This window comes from Lepus europaeus, chromosome X (assembly GCF_033115175.1).
Source record: "Lepus europaeus isolate LE1 chromosome X, mLepTim1.pri, whole genome shotgun sequence".
NCBI lineage: Eukaryota > Metazoa > Chordata > Mammalia > Lagomorpha > Leporidae > Lepus > Lepus europaeus.
The window spans coordinates 101,959,553-101,977,403 of NC_084850.1; the positions used below are offsets into that span (position 1 = coordinate 101,959,553).

The 17,851-nt window shown below is 47.9% G+C and overlaps 1 protein-coding gene across 1 annotated transcript; it reads right to left on the reverse strand.

Annotated features, from left to right (window-relative positions):
* Window positions 1–3: 3 nt before the first annotated feature.
* ARAF (A-Raf proto-oncogene, serine/threonine kinase) lies at window positions 4–15,067 on the reverse strand. The gene is made up of 16 exons (XM_062183221.1): window positions 14,971–15,067; window positions 13,454–13,608; window positions 13,193–13,296; window positions 12,388–12,490; window positions 12,139–12,293; window positions 11,928–12,026; window positions 10,134–10,275; window positions 10,016–10,043; window positions 9,787–9,932; window positions 9,465–9,667; window positions 2,890–3,066; window positions 2,762–2,808; window positions 2,213–2,331; window positions 1,849–1,980; window positions 818–952; window positions 4–603 (listed from the first exon to the last, which is right to left on the reverse strand). The coding sequence occupies exons 2-16, from the start codon at window positions 13,547–13,549 to the stop codon at window positions 469–471; spliced, it is 1,821 nt and encodes a 606-aa protein (XP_062039205.1). The 5' UTR covers window positions 13,550–13,608; window positions 14,971–15,067; the 3' UTR covers window positions 4–468.
* Window positions 15,068–17,851: the final 2,784 nt, after the last annotated feature.

Here is a 17,851-nt window from a genome sequence, read left to right on the forward strand (position 1 = left end):
CCAGCAGAATTCTGTGCTTCTTGGTGAAAAAAGAAGGGAGTCCTTGAATGGCAGGGGGCACACACACACACACACACAAAAGGGGACCCCCAAATCCACACGGGGTGCTGGGGACCCCAAAATCCAGTGGAAGGCACATCAGGCACAAATTCCAGAGAGGTTCTGAGTGGAATCCCTGCCACAAATCCCATCCATTAGGGATGGAGGAGCTCCCCAAATTTACAAGTATCCCCAAAGCCAAGAGCAAAACAAATTACGGAGGGGGCAGGGGGTCTCAGTCTTTGGGGGAATCCCCCAATTCCAGACGAACTGGAAGAGCACATTGGGGACCTCCTCATCTCCCAGGGTGGGGGATGGGGGATCCTGAGGCAGTATCAAGGCAGAGAAGGAACATTGATTGGTTGGTGGGTGGGCAGGGCTCCTTGGCGTGGCAGGCTGAGATTGGCCCCCACTGGCTGAGGGTGGGGCCTAAGGCACAAGGCGGGCTGCACTGAGGAGGCAGGCAGGCAGCTCGTCAGCCTGGGTGCGGTGCAAGGAGGGTTCAGAGGCACTCCGCTCAATCTTGGGGAGTGACCGCTGCAGCAGCTCAATCGTGGCCAGGATCTGGAGGTGGGGAGAGGGGAGTGGTGAGTAGGGATGTCCAAAGTCCCATGGGCACCCTAATACCTCCAGGCCCCAGCCTGATGGGGAAACACACACACCACATACACCTGGGAGCCTCCAACATGGTTCACAGTCACACCTAGCTCGATCTCCTCCAAGTCCCTCCTCCTCCTCCAAGTCCCTCCAGGGTGCCCAGTCCTCCCAAGTGGCTCACCTGGGGGAAGAGGGGCCGCTCCTCCCGCTGGAACTTGAGGCAGTCAGACAGCAGGCGCCGCATGGCCTTGGGGCAGTTGCTGGAGATTTTACTGAGGTCCGGGGACAGATAGCCACGGCCCACCATAAAGATGATCTGGGCAGGGGCAATAGAAAGGAGGTGACCTGGTGTCCAGGCCAGGAAATTCTGGTGTTTGAAAGATGCAAGAGGCTCATTTTGGGGGTTCATGGGGTACTCTGAACACTAGAGCTGAGGATTATGGGTCTCTAAGGACATGGCAAGATTATCTGCTTACAGAACAGAGGGAGTTAATTTGGGAGGTGTCAAGGATTTCAGGTGTCTGGGGCCCAGAGAATTATGGATCCACAAGTTTTCAGGGAGCTTAGGGCCTGGACAGTACGAGGTCTTGGGAAAACATGGAGTTCTGGCTCTGAGGGACCTTGTATTTCTTTGGAGCTTGGGGCCTAGAAGTCTATGGCTCCATGTGGCCTGTATAAGACTATGTTTAGGGTCCAAAGACTTGGTAACTGTAGCCTGGGTTTCTGAGGCCTAGGGAGGTTCTGGTCCTTGAACTTGAAGAACTGTGAGAGTCCAGGGCCCCCAGTCCCACCAGATAACCAACACCTGGGTGATTGTCAGTGTCTATGTGTATTTTGGAAGCACAGAGGGAATGTTTCTGGAGAAATGAGATTCTGGGCTAAGGAAACTGGGGGACTTTGAGTACCCAGTGGTCCTGGGGGCTTCTGGGTGTTGTGGGGAGGCCTAAGGTATTCGAGGGATTCTGGACTTTGACGATTGTGTCACAGAGGAATGTGGATGTGTAGGAAGGAGAGGAACCTGAGTATGGGAGACCAAAAGGATTTATACAAATTGTCTGGAGTCCAGAGGATTCTGGGAGTTCCCCTCTTAGAAAATTTGAGCTTCCTGGGGCAAGTATGGTATTTTTGGTCTGTGCAAAGGAAGGATCTGGAGTGTGGAAGCCTGAAGGGGTCCCACAGTCCGGGGAACTGTGAGTCTGGTGTGTAGCTCACCTGGTCACGGCTGCCAATGTGGCTGTAAGGCAGTGAGCCGGTCATGAGTTCGTAGAGCACAACCCCATAGGCATAGACGTCCGACTGGAAGCTGTAGGGGTTCGGGTCCTGCATGCGGATCACCTCAGCCGCCTTCAAGAGGCCAGACCAGACAGGGGAGTGTGGGAGTCAGCAAATGGCTGGCCCGTGCTCTTACATGCCACTGGCCACAGCAGGTACAACTCAGAGCCACTCAGATGAGAGAGAATGTGAATAGTTCGGACATCCATACCTGATGTAGGGATCCCCGTCCCTGCTAAGACCACACACCACAATCCAGGAGCCCATGTCCCCATGGGCCCCTGACCACCGTGGCCCAACTCACCATCCAAAGCACAGAGCCCGAGGGCTGCTCCAAGGGCTGGGCCCCGCTCCACCGCGTCTTCACGGTGGCCAGGCCAAAGTCACCGATCTTCACTGTGAGCCCCTCATGTAGGAAGATGTCCACCAGAGTCAAGGGCCACTACAGGGACTCCTAATAGCCACATCTCTCACCCATGAGTGCCCCAGACCAGAAACCCCTCAATGTCACCCAAACCATGCACAACCTGGATGGGAGAGGGGAGCTCCAAGTAATGCCTTCCACGTTCGGCCCCTCTGTGACTCAGCCAAGAAGGCCCTCGAATGGGATCTGAACCTGCCATGCCCTGCTCAGAACTTCCTGTAATGTCCTCCACAATTTCCACACCTCAGACCCTGACCAGTCTCCAAGAATCACACGTGAACCAGGAGCGCTTGACTCCTCACCAACAGCCCTCCCCAAAGCCCCCTCGCTAGCTGCTAGCCATGTTGACATAGGCCCCTCCCTCTTCAACCCCAGAACACACCTGTAGGAACCATCCCTCTAAGCCCTCACCCAGAAACAGGTAGATACTGTTAGACTTGAGGTCTCGGTGGATGATGTTCTTGGCATGGAGGTAGCTGTGGAGGTGCAGGCAGGTAGTAATTGGCTGGGTGCTCCTATACACCTATCTCTCCCCTCCCCCAAACCCTGAGACTCACTCCATGCCCTGGGCAGTCTGCCGGGCCACGTCGATGAGCTGGACCATGTCAAAGCGCGTGTCGGCCACATGTAGGTGGTGGTAGAGGCTGGAGCCCTCGCACCACTGTGTGATGATGGCAAAGCCCGGTCGGGTCATGAAGCCCATGAACAACAAGATGTTGACATGCCGTGTCTTCCTGCGGGTGGGGAGGAAAGACAGTGACTGTCAGGTCTTTGCTGAACATCAGGAATGGCACTGTTTGTTGCCCTCTTCTGTCATTCCTTTTCACTTTGTCTTTTAGGGCACTCAGGGTCAGACTGCTGCCAGGTTCCATCAGTGTGTGAGACACGCCTGCTGGGGACTGATGCTCTGAGCTTCCTCATCAGTGTCTCCCCACAAAAGCGGGAGGGAGGGAGCAGCAGCCCCACTCCTCTGCCTACCAGCAGCATCTCCAACTGTTAACACCCTCTACACCTCTGCCATAGACCATTACCTGGGCCTGCTGCCAACCCTCTTCACTGATACACTGACATAACACTGAGATAAATGCAAGGTAAACATACTGGTGATACAGTGATTACAGCCTCTTAATTGCCATGACAGGCTTCGAGGTAGAGTTTGGAGTCTGGGCCCTTGTTACATCCTTGTTACATCCAAACTAGACTTCCCCAGTTACTGTACAGCCTTGGGGAAGACACTTAACCTCTTTGGGCCTCATGTTGCTCAACTGTACAACCGTGATCACTAGAGTAGCTACCTTATGAGGATGTCCAGTGGAGTAAGCGAACAAGCAATCTACAAGGTGCTTAGCGCAGCGCTGAACATACAGAGGAAGCGCTCTGAAAATCTCACTCTCCAGGAGTGGGCACTGTGCCACAGAGGGTTAAGCCGATGCTACGGATGCCAGTATTATATATTGGAGTGCTAGTTTGAGTGCCAGCTACTCTGCTCCAACCCAGCTTTCTGGTGATGCACACCCTGGAAGGTAGCAGAGAATGGCTTAAAGTACTTAGGTCCCTGCCACCTACATGGGAGACCTGGAGTGAATTCTGAGCTTCTGGCTTTGGCCTGCCCAATCCTGGCTGTTGCAAACATTTCAGGAAGTAAACCAGTACATGGTGTCTCTCCCCCACCGCATCCCTCCCCTTCCCGATTCTCTGCCTCTTAAGTAGACGAAAATAAATGAATAAACATTTGAAAACAAGACAAAAATTAAAATGTCACTCTTCCTGTTCTTGCTGCTAAGTACATGGGTCTGTCTTGCAGGACTTGGTCCCTATGAATCATTTCTCCCTACTTTGAGAAAACCTTCATTCCTTCTAGAAAGAAGTAATAGCCACAGACACACTGGTAGCAGAAAGGCAAAGAGCAAGGATGCCATTTTGCTCACATCAGAGAGGGTAACACATCACACAGGGATTCTAAATAGTGGTTAAGACTATGGTTAAAACTGAATGAGAGTAAAAATGAACAGCACTCAACTGCCAGCTCACAGAGAGGAACCTAGAACAAGAGTTTTCTACTGTGACATTCATTATGAGGATAAAGACTAAGATCACACAAGTGTGTGACACACACTGAAAGTAAAAGAATGGGAAAAGATACACCATGCTGAGAGAAAGCCAAAAAAGAACGGGAGTAGCCATCCTAATATCAGAGAAAAAGGACATTAGTACAAAAACTGTTAAAAGAGACAAAGAAGGGCATTATAAAATGATTACGGGATCAATTCAAAAGGAAGATATGACTATATTAAATGTATATGTACTCAATGCCAGGGCACCTGACTATTTAAAACAAATGTTAATGTATTTAAAGGGGAGAAACAGGCTCTCATACAATAATAATAGGGGACTTCAACATCCTACCTTCATCAATGGACAGATCAACTAGACAGAAAATCAACAAACAACAGAGCCAATCTATATGATGGACAAAATGGATCTAATTTGATATCTACAGAACACTTCATCACACAGTTGCAGAATGCACATTCTTTTCATGAGTTCATGGAACATTCTCTGGGACAGACCATATGCTAGGCCATAAAGCAAGTCTCAACAAATTCAAAAAAATTGAAATCATACCACATATCTTTTCTGACCACAATGGAATGAAGCTGGAAATAAACAACTTGAGAAACTCCAGAAAATATGCATACGCATGGAGACTGAACAACACCCTCCTGAGTGAACAGTGAGGTCACAGAAGAAATCAAAAGAGAAATAAAAAAAATTCCGGGAAACGAATGAAGATGACAGTACAACATACCAAAACCTAAGGGATACAGCAAAAGCCATGTTAAGAGGGAAGTTTATAGCAATTACTGCCTACATCAAAAAATTAGAAAGGCATCAAATAAATGATCTAACAATGCATCTCAAATACCTAAAAACACAAGAACAAATTAAACCCAAAATTAGTAGGAAGAAATAATTAAAATTAGAGAAGAAATTTTTAAAAATTGAGATCAGAAAAATGATACAAAACGTCAGTGAAATGAATAACTGGTCTTTCAAAAAATAAATAAAATTGATACAATATTGCCCCAACTAACCAAAAAAGGAGAAGATCCAAATTAACAATAATAATAATCAGAGATGAAAAATGAGATGTAATAACAGATACCATATAAATAAAAGTTATCGGGAATATGCCAACAAACTGAAAAATACAGAAGAAATGGATAGATTTCTGGACACATACAATCTACTGAAATTCAGTCATGAAGATGCAGAAAACCTAAATAGACCAATAACCAAGAAGGAGATTGAATTAGTAATAAAGACCCTCCGAACAAGGAAAAGTCCAGGACCAGATGGTTTTGTGCTGAATTCTACCAAACTTTTAAAGAAGAACTAATTCCAATTCTTCTCAAATTATTCAAAACAATTGAAAGGGAGAGAATCCTCCCAAACTCCTTCTATGAGGCTGGCATCACCCTAATTCCTAAACCAGAAAAAGATATAACAAAGAAAGACCAATATCCCTGATGAACATAGATGCAAAAATCCTCAAGAAAATATTAGCTAATTGAATCCAACATCACATCAGAAAGATCACTCACTTGGACCAAGTAGGATTTATCCCTGATATGCAAGGGTGGTTCAACATATGCAATTCAATAAATGTGATATATCACATTAACAAATTGAAGAATAAAAAGCATATGATTATCTCATATGAAGAGATAGAATTTGATAAAATACAAAATATTTTCATGATAAAAACCTTAAGCAAATTGGGTATAGAAGGAACATTCCTTAACACAATCAAGGCAGTATACAATAAATTCACAGCCAGCATCTTATTGAATGAGGAAAAGTTGGAAGCATTTTCTACTAAGATCCAGAACCAGACAAGGATATCCACTTTCACCACTACTATTCAATATAGTTCTGAAAGTTTTAACCAAAGTCATTAAGCAAGAAAAAGAAATCAAAGGGACATAAATTGGAAAGGAGGAAGTCAAATTATCCCTGTTTGCAGACGAAATGATCCTATATATAGGGAAATCAGAAGACTCCACTAAGAGACTACTGGAACTCATACAAGAGTTTGGTAAGGTTGTAAAATCAACACACAAAAATCAATAGCCTTTGTATACACAGACAATGCCATGGCTAAGAAAGAACTTGTAAGATCAATCCCATTCACAATAGTGACAAAAAATGTTAAATACCTTGGAATAAATTTAACCAAGGATATGAAATATTTCTACAATGAAAATTACAAAACACTAAAGAAAGAAATAAGACACAAAAAATAGAAGAATCTTCTATGTTTGTGGATTGGAATAATTAAAATTATCAAAATGTCCATACTACTGAAAGCAATTTACAGATTCAATGAGATTCCAATCAAAATAACAATGGCATTCTTCTCAAATCTAGAAAAAACAATGCTAAAATGATAATGGAAACACAAGAGACCCAGAATAGCTAAAGCAATCTTAAACAATGAAAACAAAGCTGCAGGCATCAAAATACCATATATATATATTTTTTTTTTATTTGACAGGTAGAGTTATAGAAGTGAGAGAGAGAGACAGAGAGAAAGGTCTTCCCTCCGTTGGTTTACCCTCAAAATGGCCACTATGGCCAGCACTGCACTGATCCAAAGCCAGGAGCCAGGTGCTTCTTCCTGGTCTCCCATGCGGGTGCAGGGGTCCAAGCACTTGGGCCATCCTCCACTGCCCTCTCGGGCCACAGCAGAGAGCTGGACTGGAAGAGGAGCTGCCGGGACTAGAACCCGGCGCCCATATGTGATGCCGGCACTGCAGGCGGGGGATTAAACAAGTGAGCCACAGCGCCGGCCCCAAAATACCATATTTCAAGACATACCTCAGGGGAGTTACAATCATGCCTGGTACTGGCATGAAAATAGGCATGTAGACAGATCAACAGAACAGAGTAGAAACCCTACAAATCAATCCATGCATCTAGAACCAACTAATCTTTGACAAAGGGGCTAAAATCAATCCCTGGACAAAGGACGGTCTCTTCAACAAATGGTGCTTAGAAAATTGGATCTGCACATGCAGAAGTATGAAACAAGACCATACACCTTAAACAAAAATCAACTCAAAATGGATCAAGGAGTTAATTCTATGACCTGATACCATCAAATTAGTAGAGGAGAAATTTTGGGAAACTCTGTAAGATACTGGCATAGGCAAAGACTTCTTGTAAAGACCCCAGAAGCACAGGCAATAAAAGCAAAAATAGACAAATGGGATTACATCAAGCTAAGAAGCTTCTATACTGCAAAGGAAACACTCAACAAAGTGAAGAGGCAATCAACAGAATGGAAGAAAATTTTTACAATCTATGGAACTGATTAATATCCAGAATCTATAAAGAGCTCAAGAAACTCAACAATTAAACAAACAATCCAGTTAAGAAATGGGCAAAGGACATAAAGAGGCATTTTTCTAAGGATGAAATTCAAATGGCTAACAGACATGAAAAAATTCTCAGGTCCACTAGTGACCAAGGAAATGCAAATCAAAACCATAATGAGGTTTCACTTCACCCCAGTTAGAATGGCTATCATACAAAAATTTAAAAAAATGCTGGTGAAGATATGGGGGAAAGTGTCCCCTAATTCATTGCTCATGGGAATGTAAACTAGTACAACCATTATGGAAGACAGTATGGAGATTCCTCAGAAATCTGAAAATAGGTCTACAGTATGTCCCAGCCATCCCACTCCCAGGAATTTATGCAAGTGAAATGAAATCATCATATAAATGAGTTATCTGTACCCCCATATTTATTGCAGCTCAATTCACAATAGTTAAGAAATGGAATCAACCCCTATGCCTATCAGCTGGTGACTGGATAAAGAAATTGTGGTATATATACACTATGGAGTACTAATGAAATCCTGTTTTTTGCAACAAAGCAGTTGCAACTGGAAATCATTATGCTTAGTGAAATAAGCCCATCCCAAAAAGACCAATATCATTTTCCCTGATCTGTAGTAACAGAGTACAAAAAATGTTATGTATATTAGCAAAATGGACATTTTGAGATTTTATTATTGTTTAAAGCCCTTGTCTATACTGTTGAGGAACAGTGGTTTCTTTCTTCTATTTGTTGAATTCTGTACTTACTGTGTGGGGGGGGGGGGAAGCTTGATTACAAAACAAACTGGAAATACATCCTTAAAAAGAGATTTTAAAAGAAAAAATAAGAAAGGAAAGAAGAGTGAGGGTGGAAATGTGGGTGGCAGGGAAGGTAGGATGGAAGGTATCACAATGTTCCTAAATCTGTATATATGAAAATACATGAAATTTGTTCACCTTATATAAATAAAAATAAATCACACAAGTAACAATGATGATACAGACTCTGTGACATAATTGCACCCATTGGACAGAGTGCAAAAGCCTGTGTCAACAGCCCCAGAGTGGCAGATGCTGCCAGGTACAACCTCCACGATATATGGGTACATGAGACTATGCTATGTAGGAACGATAGTGACAAAAAGGGACCACCTGGGTTTTGCGGTGTGAATAAAGTACTAGTATGAATTACTGATCAATTATAGCACCTATAATATTACAGAATCATTATGATAATGATGATAATGACTAGTGCTTTTTAAAATTAAGCTCCTGTTATAGTTGATTAAGAACAAGAACATGCCACAGTACCATATCATTAATGATGTGGTGCAAGCAAGCAAAGGGCAAGGCTGGCCACAGGCCTGCCTGGCACAGCGGTTAACTAATGTTAGACTCATCATGCAAGGGTCCATAATGCTGTGAATCATGCCCCTAGCCCCCACCCCCCGGCCCCAGTTCACAGCAGGCAAATGACAAGACCTCCACTGGGGGATGCATGGGTGCCACTTCCTATCAGTATTCACCCAAACACCCACACAAGCATCCCAAGAGGTTCTCCAAACTTGCCCCAGGGGGACAGACAGGGAAGACTTTCAATCACCATTGGAACACTACACAAACACAGGTCCCATCCAGGCAGGGCCCCAAGCACAGCTTTTGCCCAAAAAGGTGCCCAGCTGTGCCTGCCATGCCCCCCCAAAAACCTCTCCCTCCCCCCATCCCCCACCCCAATGCAACCTCACCTGAGCACCTGCATTTCGTTCTTGAAGGCCTGGGCCTGCTCGGCTGTGGGCTGGGCCACCTTGAGCACCTTCACGGCCACGTCGCCGTGCCACCGTCCACGAAACACGGTGCCAAATGAGCCAGTCCCGATCCTCTTCAGCAGCTGCACCTCACTGGGGGGTACCTCCCAGTAATAGCCCGAGTCCCGGTACCCCAGGTTCTTCTGCGGGTCAGACAGGTGGCATCTGAAGGGCCTGGGGCCTGCCACGTCCCACATCCCACCTCCCATGTCCCACATCCCTCAGCCTGTGGTGCCCTCCAAAGGTTCCTCCTTGAACGTACCACTTTCTTCTTGTCATCGGCTGTGGACTTCCGTTCTCGTTGCTCTGATGGTGACTTGGAATGTGGGGACTTCCTCCCCGAGGACATGCTGGCCGGGCTGGGGCTCCCCCGGGGGGCTCCATCACCACCACCTCTACCACCAGCAGCTGCAGTGTGGAGAGCATGAGTGGAGGCAGGTGGGAGTGGCAGGGGTGGGGGAGGGGCAGGGTATGGGTTTCACAGGGCTCACCATCAGTGCCGAAATTCTGGGCAGTGAGCTGAAAGAAGAGAGACAGGGGTCAAAGCGAGGATGTGGAGGCCAAGAGGAATGGTTCTCCCCTCTGCCCAGCATGCCCCTGGGCACCCACCTGCATGAGGCTGGAGTCCGTGGGGGCTGCGGTGCTGACCATGTGGACATTGGGAGTGGACGTGGAGCGGATGCGCTGAAGGGGGGCGTTGGCCGGGGCAGGGAAGGGGAAACGCTCCGGGTCACGGTGCTGGGTGCAGGAGCTGATGGGGGAAAGGCTGTGAAATCACTGTGGAATGAATCCAGGAACCAAGAGAGCTCCCTCCACCAGCAGACACCAGCTTCCCGCATCGCCCCACAATTCATTTGCTCCAGAGACATTTATTGAGTGCCTGCTGTGTGCCAGACACTGCCCCAGGAGGTAAAAGTAAAACTGTAAACACCACCAATAAAAGCTCTTGCTCTTCTGGGGCTGACATTCCAGTAGGGGCAGAGAGAAAATACAAAACAAAGAAATGCATAATATGCCACCCAGTGACAGGTGCAAGGAAGACAAAAAACAAAGCAAAAAAAAAAAGGAGACAGAAAGAGGCCCTGGGGGGTGGGAAGGGTAGGGAAAGAGCTAGGGACATAGCAAAGACAAGTTGCCAAAGGGGGAGGAGGGAAGAGGGTGACACTATATAAATACATATTAGACAGGTTCTAGTAGACTAATATTAGATATGGTCTACTCAAATAGATTATGGATTACAGAACATGCATCATCTATAATGGAGTGGCAATGTTTAAAACTATACATAATGGAATGGTACATGTTATACATGTTACACACATTATCACATTATAAAAATATTTCTTAATGCCTATTTTCCTAAAATAAAATTCAAAGGAAATGCATCTACACACACCCATAATTACAAATAATACAATACCCTATCCTTACCTTTTTATATAAAAATATATGGTGCTCTCCATTATATAAAAATATGATGCAACACAACACAGAATACAGTAACATAAATATGCCATATAAATATATACACATTACAAATTATATTAGAGTAACAACATATTTTATATAGATATATTATCATATTATAATACTTAACATCAAAGAGAAACGTGTATAAGGGAAGTAGCTTATGATAAAATAATATGTATTTTAAAGTGGGAAGGCTTGAGCATGGTTATAGTGGTAGAACAATTAACAGTGTAGTTACATGCTTATGAATATGCACAATTAATATTCAAAAGAATAGAATATTTACTCTATGCCAGATCCTGTTCTAATTAATCACTGGGCAAATCTTTTTTTTTAATTTTTTTTATTTTTTGACAGGCAGAGTGGACAGTGAGAGAGAGAGACAGAGAGAAAGGTCTTTCTTTGCCGTTGGTTCACCCTCCAATCGCCGCCACGGCTGGCGCGCTGTGGCTGGCGCACTGCGCTGATCCGATGGCAGGAGCCAGGTGCTTCTCCTGGTCTCCCATGGGGTGCAGGGCCCAAGCACTTGGGCCATCCTCCACTGCACTCCCGGGCCATAGCAGAGAGCTGGACTGGAAGAGGGGCAACCGGGACAGAATCCGGTGCCCTGACCGGGACTAGAACCCGGTATGCCGGCGCCGTAAGGCGGAGGATTAGCCTAGTGAGCCGCGGCGCCAGCTTGGGCAAATCTTTAATTCATTTACTCCTCATAGTAGGACTCTATTTTGTAGAAACCCTCATTATCCCCTCTTTCCCAATGGGAAAACTGAGGCCCAAAGAGACGAGTGATTTGCCCAAGGTCATGCAGCTCCATGCCCTCACCTGCAGGTACTGAGTCCCTGCTTGTACACAAATGTATCAAGTAGGGCTTGTGGGGGTCCAGGGGCCCCCAGACCTTCTTGTGTAGTAGCCCTTGAGCTCAGGCATCCCTACCTGGGACCCTGGGGGGTGAGTGGCTCATTCAGGGGGCGGCTGGAGGGAGCCTCATGCTGCCTGGAGCTTCCGGACAAATCCTGGGTGCTGTGGTAGAACCTTGAGGGCATTCAGGGTGTAAAGCAAAGATGTGTGGGTCAGCTGTGCCTCCGGGCCTTGTGATGGGGCCTCCATCCTTCCCCTCCCCGCCCCACCCCCCAGCCAGGCTCACTGTCGGCGGCTGGTACTCATGTCCACACACACTGTGGGAACCTTGGAGGAACAATGCTGGTGGAACTTGTAGCCACAGGTTTGGCAGCGGAAACCATGGAACAGAAACTTAAGGCAGAAGTCACAGAACGCCAGGCTGAAGAAGGTCTTGCGCACCTGCCGCCACACAACAATGAAGTTTGAGGCCCGGTCAAGGGCCCTCCTCACCCCACCCCGCCTCAGCCTGCCCGACTGGTCCCCCTGCACTCACAAAATTGTGCATGGTCAGCGGGACGTCTTCGAGGACCTCGACAATGAGCTCCTCGCCATCCAGGGGGGCGATGGCCGTGTCCCAGGCAGTGACTGTCTTTCGCCTGCAGGTGGCATGGAAGGGAATGACTGCTGGTGGGGGGGAACAGGAGCCGGGGGGAAGCAGGTTCCCCTCCTCCATCCCAAGGCCTTTTAAGCCTGCCATTCATGCAGTAATCCTGCTATGTTTAATTCTCATCACAGCAACTCTAGGATGGAGTCAAGCATGCTTGCCCCCATTTCACAGATGGAAGAACAGATGCCAGAGGGAGTCAGTGACCTGCCCGGGGCCACAGGGTAAGGAGTCACAGAATGCCCTGAAGGGACCATGCTCCTCACCATGAGACAAGAAGAAAATGAGACTAAACCACTACATCTCAGAAGTGCTAAGCTGCCCGGTGCTAGTTGAATAAAACCAATAAAACACGATGTGTGCACTGAAGAAGAAACCACGCAACCTCAGCACGCAGGAACGAGCAGAAGGCCAGAAAGGGCCAACTCATCAGAAAAGGGGAAACCGAGGAAAGACAGAATTGGGGACTCAATGAAATTTTTAAAGAACGAGACAGGTGAACTCTGGGAGGAGCTGACGGAGCAGAGTGGGGGGCGGGGAGGACTCTGGGGCCCAGGGTAGAATGAGCTATGACCATAAAGGCCACTAAACTAATGAAATGACAGCAGGGCCACTGGCATTGTTTCACTGGATGAATGGAAGATGCCACAACAGACGAAGAAGGAGTGGGTGGGCGTGGGGCTGCCACACTTACCCCTTGATGAGTCGGTACACCACACAGCAGTCCTGATTGAGACCCCGCACTTTGAGGGCCTTGTCTAGAGAGTCGTAGACACTCATGCCATCCCGGACAGTTACCTGTGCATGTGCGTGCAGAAGCGAGTACCCTCAGCAGTCCACAGGGGTCCCAGGTGACGCAACCCTCTGCAGAGGCCGCCCCCGGGGCCCCACCACCCTCCCGATCTCCCACTGAGAACTGGGTTCAACCCCGGCCAGTCTCGCTGCTGTGACTCACCACCGTGCGTTGCTTGTTGGGCAGGTACACTTTCACGGTGCCCACTGCCCGGGACGGCTCGGCCCCGTTGGCAGGGGGACCTCGTGGCGGCTCCATGGAGCCTAAGACTTTGTCAAGACGGGCTGAGGTGGTGTTGGGCAGGTGCCATGAGGCTCCTAGGAGGAGACAAACAAAGGAGGAATTCAGAAGTCTAGTGATGACAGTCGGAAAGCCACGTGGTCGGAGACAAAAACAAAATTCCAACTCCAGGATCCCATTCCACTCTGCATACTCGTTTCACACAACAGCTGGAGGGAGTCTGTTAACACTGGAACTTCATCCAATCCCGCCTCCGCTCAGACTCTCCTTGGTGCTTATCTCAGCGTGCTGGGGTGCCGAGGGCTCAGGTTCACCGCACGGGGCACGGAGAGGAGGGACAGAGAAGCAGGGAACACTCTGCAAAGAGGCACACTCTGTGCTGGGACTGATGGAGGAGTCAGCCCACACTGCACTGGGGGTGCCAGAAGTATAATGGCCATGAACAGGTTGTTCAGGCTTTCTGATGGAGAGGGGTGGTTACCAGGTACCATGCTGAGGGGGGAAACGAGGCTCCTGGTACCGCCCTCAGTTTGGGTAGAAGGCAGGCTGCACCAAGCTGTGTTGGCAAAGGACACCGTGGACATCCCTAAGCACTGGGGTGCAATGTGGATGGCAGCATCACACAGACACTGTGTTAGGGAGCTAGGAGAGGTCACCAGGCCCAGATCAGCAGTGCACACAGGAATCAGCAGACACTATGCTGATGGGCATTTAATAAGGGCCACTAGGGACTGTCATGGAGACAGGGGTGGATCTCAGGGGCCGGCAGACATCGGGCCAAACACCAGTGGTAGTGGTGGGCGCACCACACGTTGTCCTGAGGAAAGGGAAAGGGAAGGTAATGGAAGGGAAGGTGACAAAAATAGAGGTGAGGTGGGGGACGGGAGGGGGCTCCAAAATTCTCTCGATAGCTAATGAGGGGTCACAGACACATGACTGGTACAAACCGAGTGGGCAATTCACGGAAGGAGATTGGGGAGGATTAAGGATGGGAAATGGGGGACTCCTCTTGATATTCCCTTGGAGGTCAGGCAGTGATCCAGAATAAGAACACTAGGGAATGAGCCGCAACTCCATGCACTCCCTGGAGCTGGTAACAAAAGGTCATCGCACCCCTTAAGAGGTTAAGACACAACCCAGGAACCAGGTACCCCAGACCCCACTCGGCCTGGTCCCGCCTCCAAAAGGGTTCCAGGCTCTGCGCAGGCGCGCTGGCACTCGCGGCGGGCGAAACCATCACGACTGCCTTGCTCCTGTCTTATCCACCCTACCCCCGCTGTCTACTATGGTCTCGCCCCGGGTCAAACCACTCCTCCGGTTCCGGGCGGGGGGCGCCGTGGCCCAGGCGCAGCCATCCTGGAGCTGAGTTTTTGGCCCGGGCGCCCTGCCCGTGTCTGGCGGTCGCTCCAACAACCGAACCCTGTCGGACCCGCCCTCACCTGTCACGCCGCTACAGCCGCCGCCGCCTCCATCTTGGGCCTGTCTTCTTGGTTCCTCACACAATCCGCCTCCACCACCCCTCGGATTTTCTCCATTGGCTCTGCGGGACTCGGCCCTCCATTTTTATTGGATTAGCGTCACGCCTGTCAAGTCAGAACGACGGAATGTGGGTTGTGTTCCGGATTAGGAGGGGCCGCTTGAAACGTCAGGGTCTGGGGCAAATTCACTCCAGCGGACTCGCGCAAGCGCAGCCAGGAGTGGGGAGTGCGTGCCAAGGGCTTTAACCCCAATCTTGCCATGCAGGAATAAACCAGAGCTTTTTTTTTTTTCCGGTCATTTGGGCGCAGACTTTAAAGGTTTCAGAAAATGGGTCAGGAAATCCTTAAGCAAAGTTTTTGGGACAATACTCTAAGCACCGTTTTAGGGTTTTCCTGTGTCTCAGTTTTACTGTCTTTGAAATGGGCTCGAGTCAAACCAAATGACCTACGACGTCTGGGAGACTGTAGTTATAGTTCCTAGCCTTTGATAATAGTAGGTCTGTGGCGTGGCTGCGGCTGGGGGGTTCAAAGGCTCTTGGGCGACCCGCTGTTTTGGGAAACGTAAACACGAGTCCTAGGCAGCCAGGGAGGTCTCCATCCCGTTTGCCACCCTTTGAAGCTTAGAGCATTTCCTTTAGAAAACTTGTAAATAGTTTCCCTGTCCCTTTGAGATGTCTGTAAATCTTTTGAAAAGCTTGCTAGGCCTCTTGCGGGTTGTACAATCCCGGAATGTTTTTCTTAAGGGCCTGGGAGCCATCTCCTTGAAATGTAAACACTCAGGAAAGTAACATCCCTAAGCTCCTAGTCTTCCTGGGAATTTGGTCTACGTGACTGGCACCAAGTCGGTACCCGCTTGTCACAGAGCTTCAGTCTGCTTCTGGATAAAGGCAATAAGCTAAAGCAGCCGGCCACCCTAATGACCAGGTGAATGAGCGAGCAACTGTGCATACCAAATCGTGCTGTGGAATTTCCTTCCTTGAGGACAAGTTCCTGGTTATTTTGAGAACATGGGTGTGATGGGTTGTATCTGCCTTCGAAATCTCTCTAGCGGATTGCTTGCGATGTGCATCGCAGTCCGGCTTAATGTTTATTCAAAAATAAAACGTTCTCATTCTTTTCTACCTTTCTGGAGAGTTTGCACTGGATTGGCAAGAGCTTTTTTTTTTTTTTCTTTTTTAATTGTTTCCCCCAAAGTCTGAATGTCCTATTGTGTTTGAAATGACTATATCCTCCTGTTTGGAGAGTCGTCCCTTGTCCGGCAATGAAATGGAAAGACTGAAGGAAGGTCACTGGGTGTGGGTGTGTGGGGGACAGGACGGGGAGGGGTTCAACACGTTTTGATATGTATTTACCGAGTGCTTTCTCTGCCTGTAAGGAAACAGAAGTTCTGCTGAGTGGGCTGTCTTATAACTTTCATTGGCCCTCCCCCATTTTCCTAGTTGGATCTTTGAAAACAGTGCGGCACCTTCGTGTGAACATAGACCTACCATGTGATCCAGCAACCTCACTCCTATTATGTACTCCAGAGAAATGAGAGCACACGTCCAGTGGTGTGCTAATGTATATTTAACAACCGGCTTTCCAGGAGGAAAGCAAGCTCTATTTTATAGCAGTTGCCAATTGTGTGAACTAACGACTCCTACCATGACTTATTTCAAGCTACTGATACGACACCATTGAACCAGAGAAGGGCAAAATTGGCTCCAGTGAGTCGGCCACAGGGTGCTACTGCAATATGAGCAGACAGGAACTTGTGTATGAATGTTCACATTAGCTGTTCACAACAACAACAAACAACAACAACTGGAAACAGCCTGGGTGTCCAACGACAGAACCGACAAAGAAACACAACAATGGGATAATGAAATATCATTCGGCAATGAAAGGGAACTGACTACAGATTACAGTTTGGCTCAGAACAGTGAGCCAAAGCAAATATCTTTTCTTTTTTTTAAGATTTATTTATTTATTTATTTGAGAGGCAGAGTGAGAGAGAGAGAGAGAGAGGTCTTCCATCCATTGGTTCACTCTCTGAATAGCCGCAATGGCTGGAAGCTGGGCCGATCTGCAGCCAGGAGACAGGAGTCTCCTCCAGGCATCCCATGCGGATGCAGAGGCCCAAGTACTTGAGCCATCTTCTGCTGCTTTCCCAGGCTAATTAGCAGGCAGCTGGATCAGAAGAGGAGCAGCTGTGACTGGAAGCAGTGCCCATAAGGGATGCTGGGGCTGCAGGCAGAGGCTTAGCCTACTATGCCACAGCGCCAGCCCCAAATCTCTTTTCTTTACAAGTCCTTCAGTCTCAAGTATTCAGTTATAGCAACAGAAAACTAAGACTGGCTTGATGAAAATTTAGAGGTGATTGGACTATCCTGTGTGCACTTGTCAGCATTCATGGAATTACAGTCTGAAAATGGGTGTGTATGGTATGTAAAATATACCTCAAAAATGCATGGCAAAAATGACTTCATATATAATTCTAAACATTTTGATTTCTTACAAATTCTTGTTGGTTAGAGAATTAAAATCTTGGGGTGAATGTTTGACATGGTAGTTAAGTGGCTGCTTAGAACACTCAAATCCTGTATCAGAGTGCCTGGATTCAAGTCCCACCTCGGCTTCCAATTCCAGCTTCCTGCTAATGGACATCCTGGGAAGCAGCAGGTGATAGCTCCAAGTACTTGGGTCCCTGTCTAGTGAGAGACGCAGATTGAGTTCCGGGCTGCTGATTTCAGCTTGGCCCAGCCCTGGCTATTGTGGGTATCCCTCCAACCAGCAAATGGGAGACCTCTCTCTCCACCCTCATTCAAATAAAATTTAAAATGCTGAAAAATTGAAAAGCAAG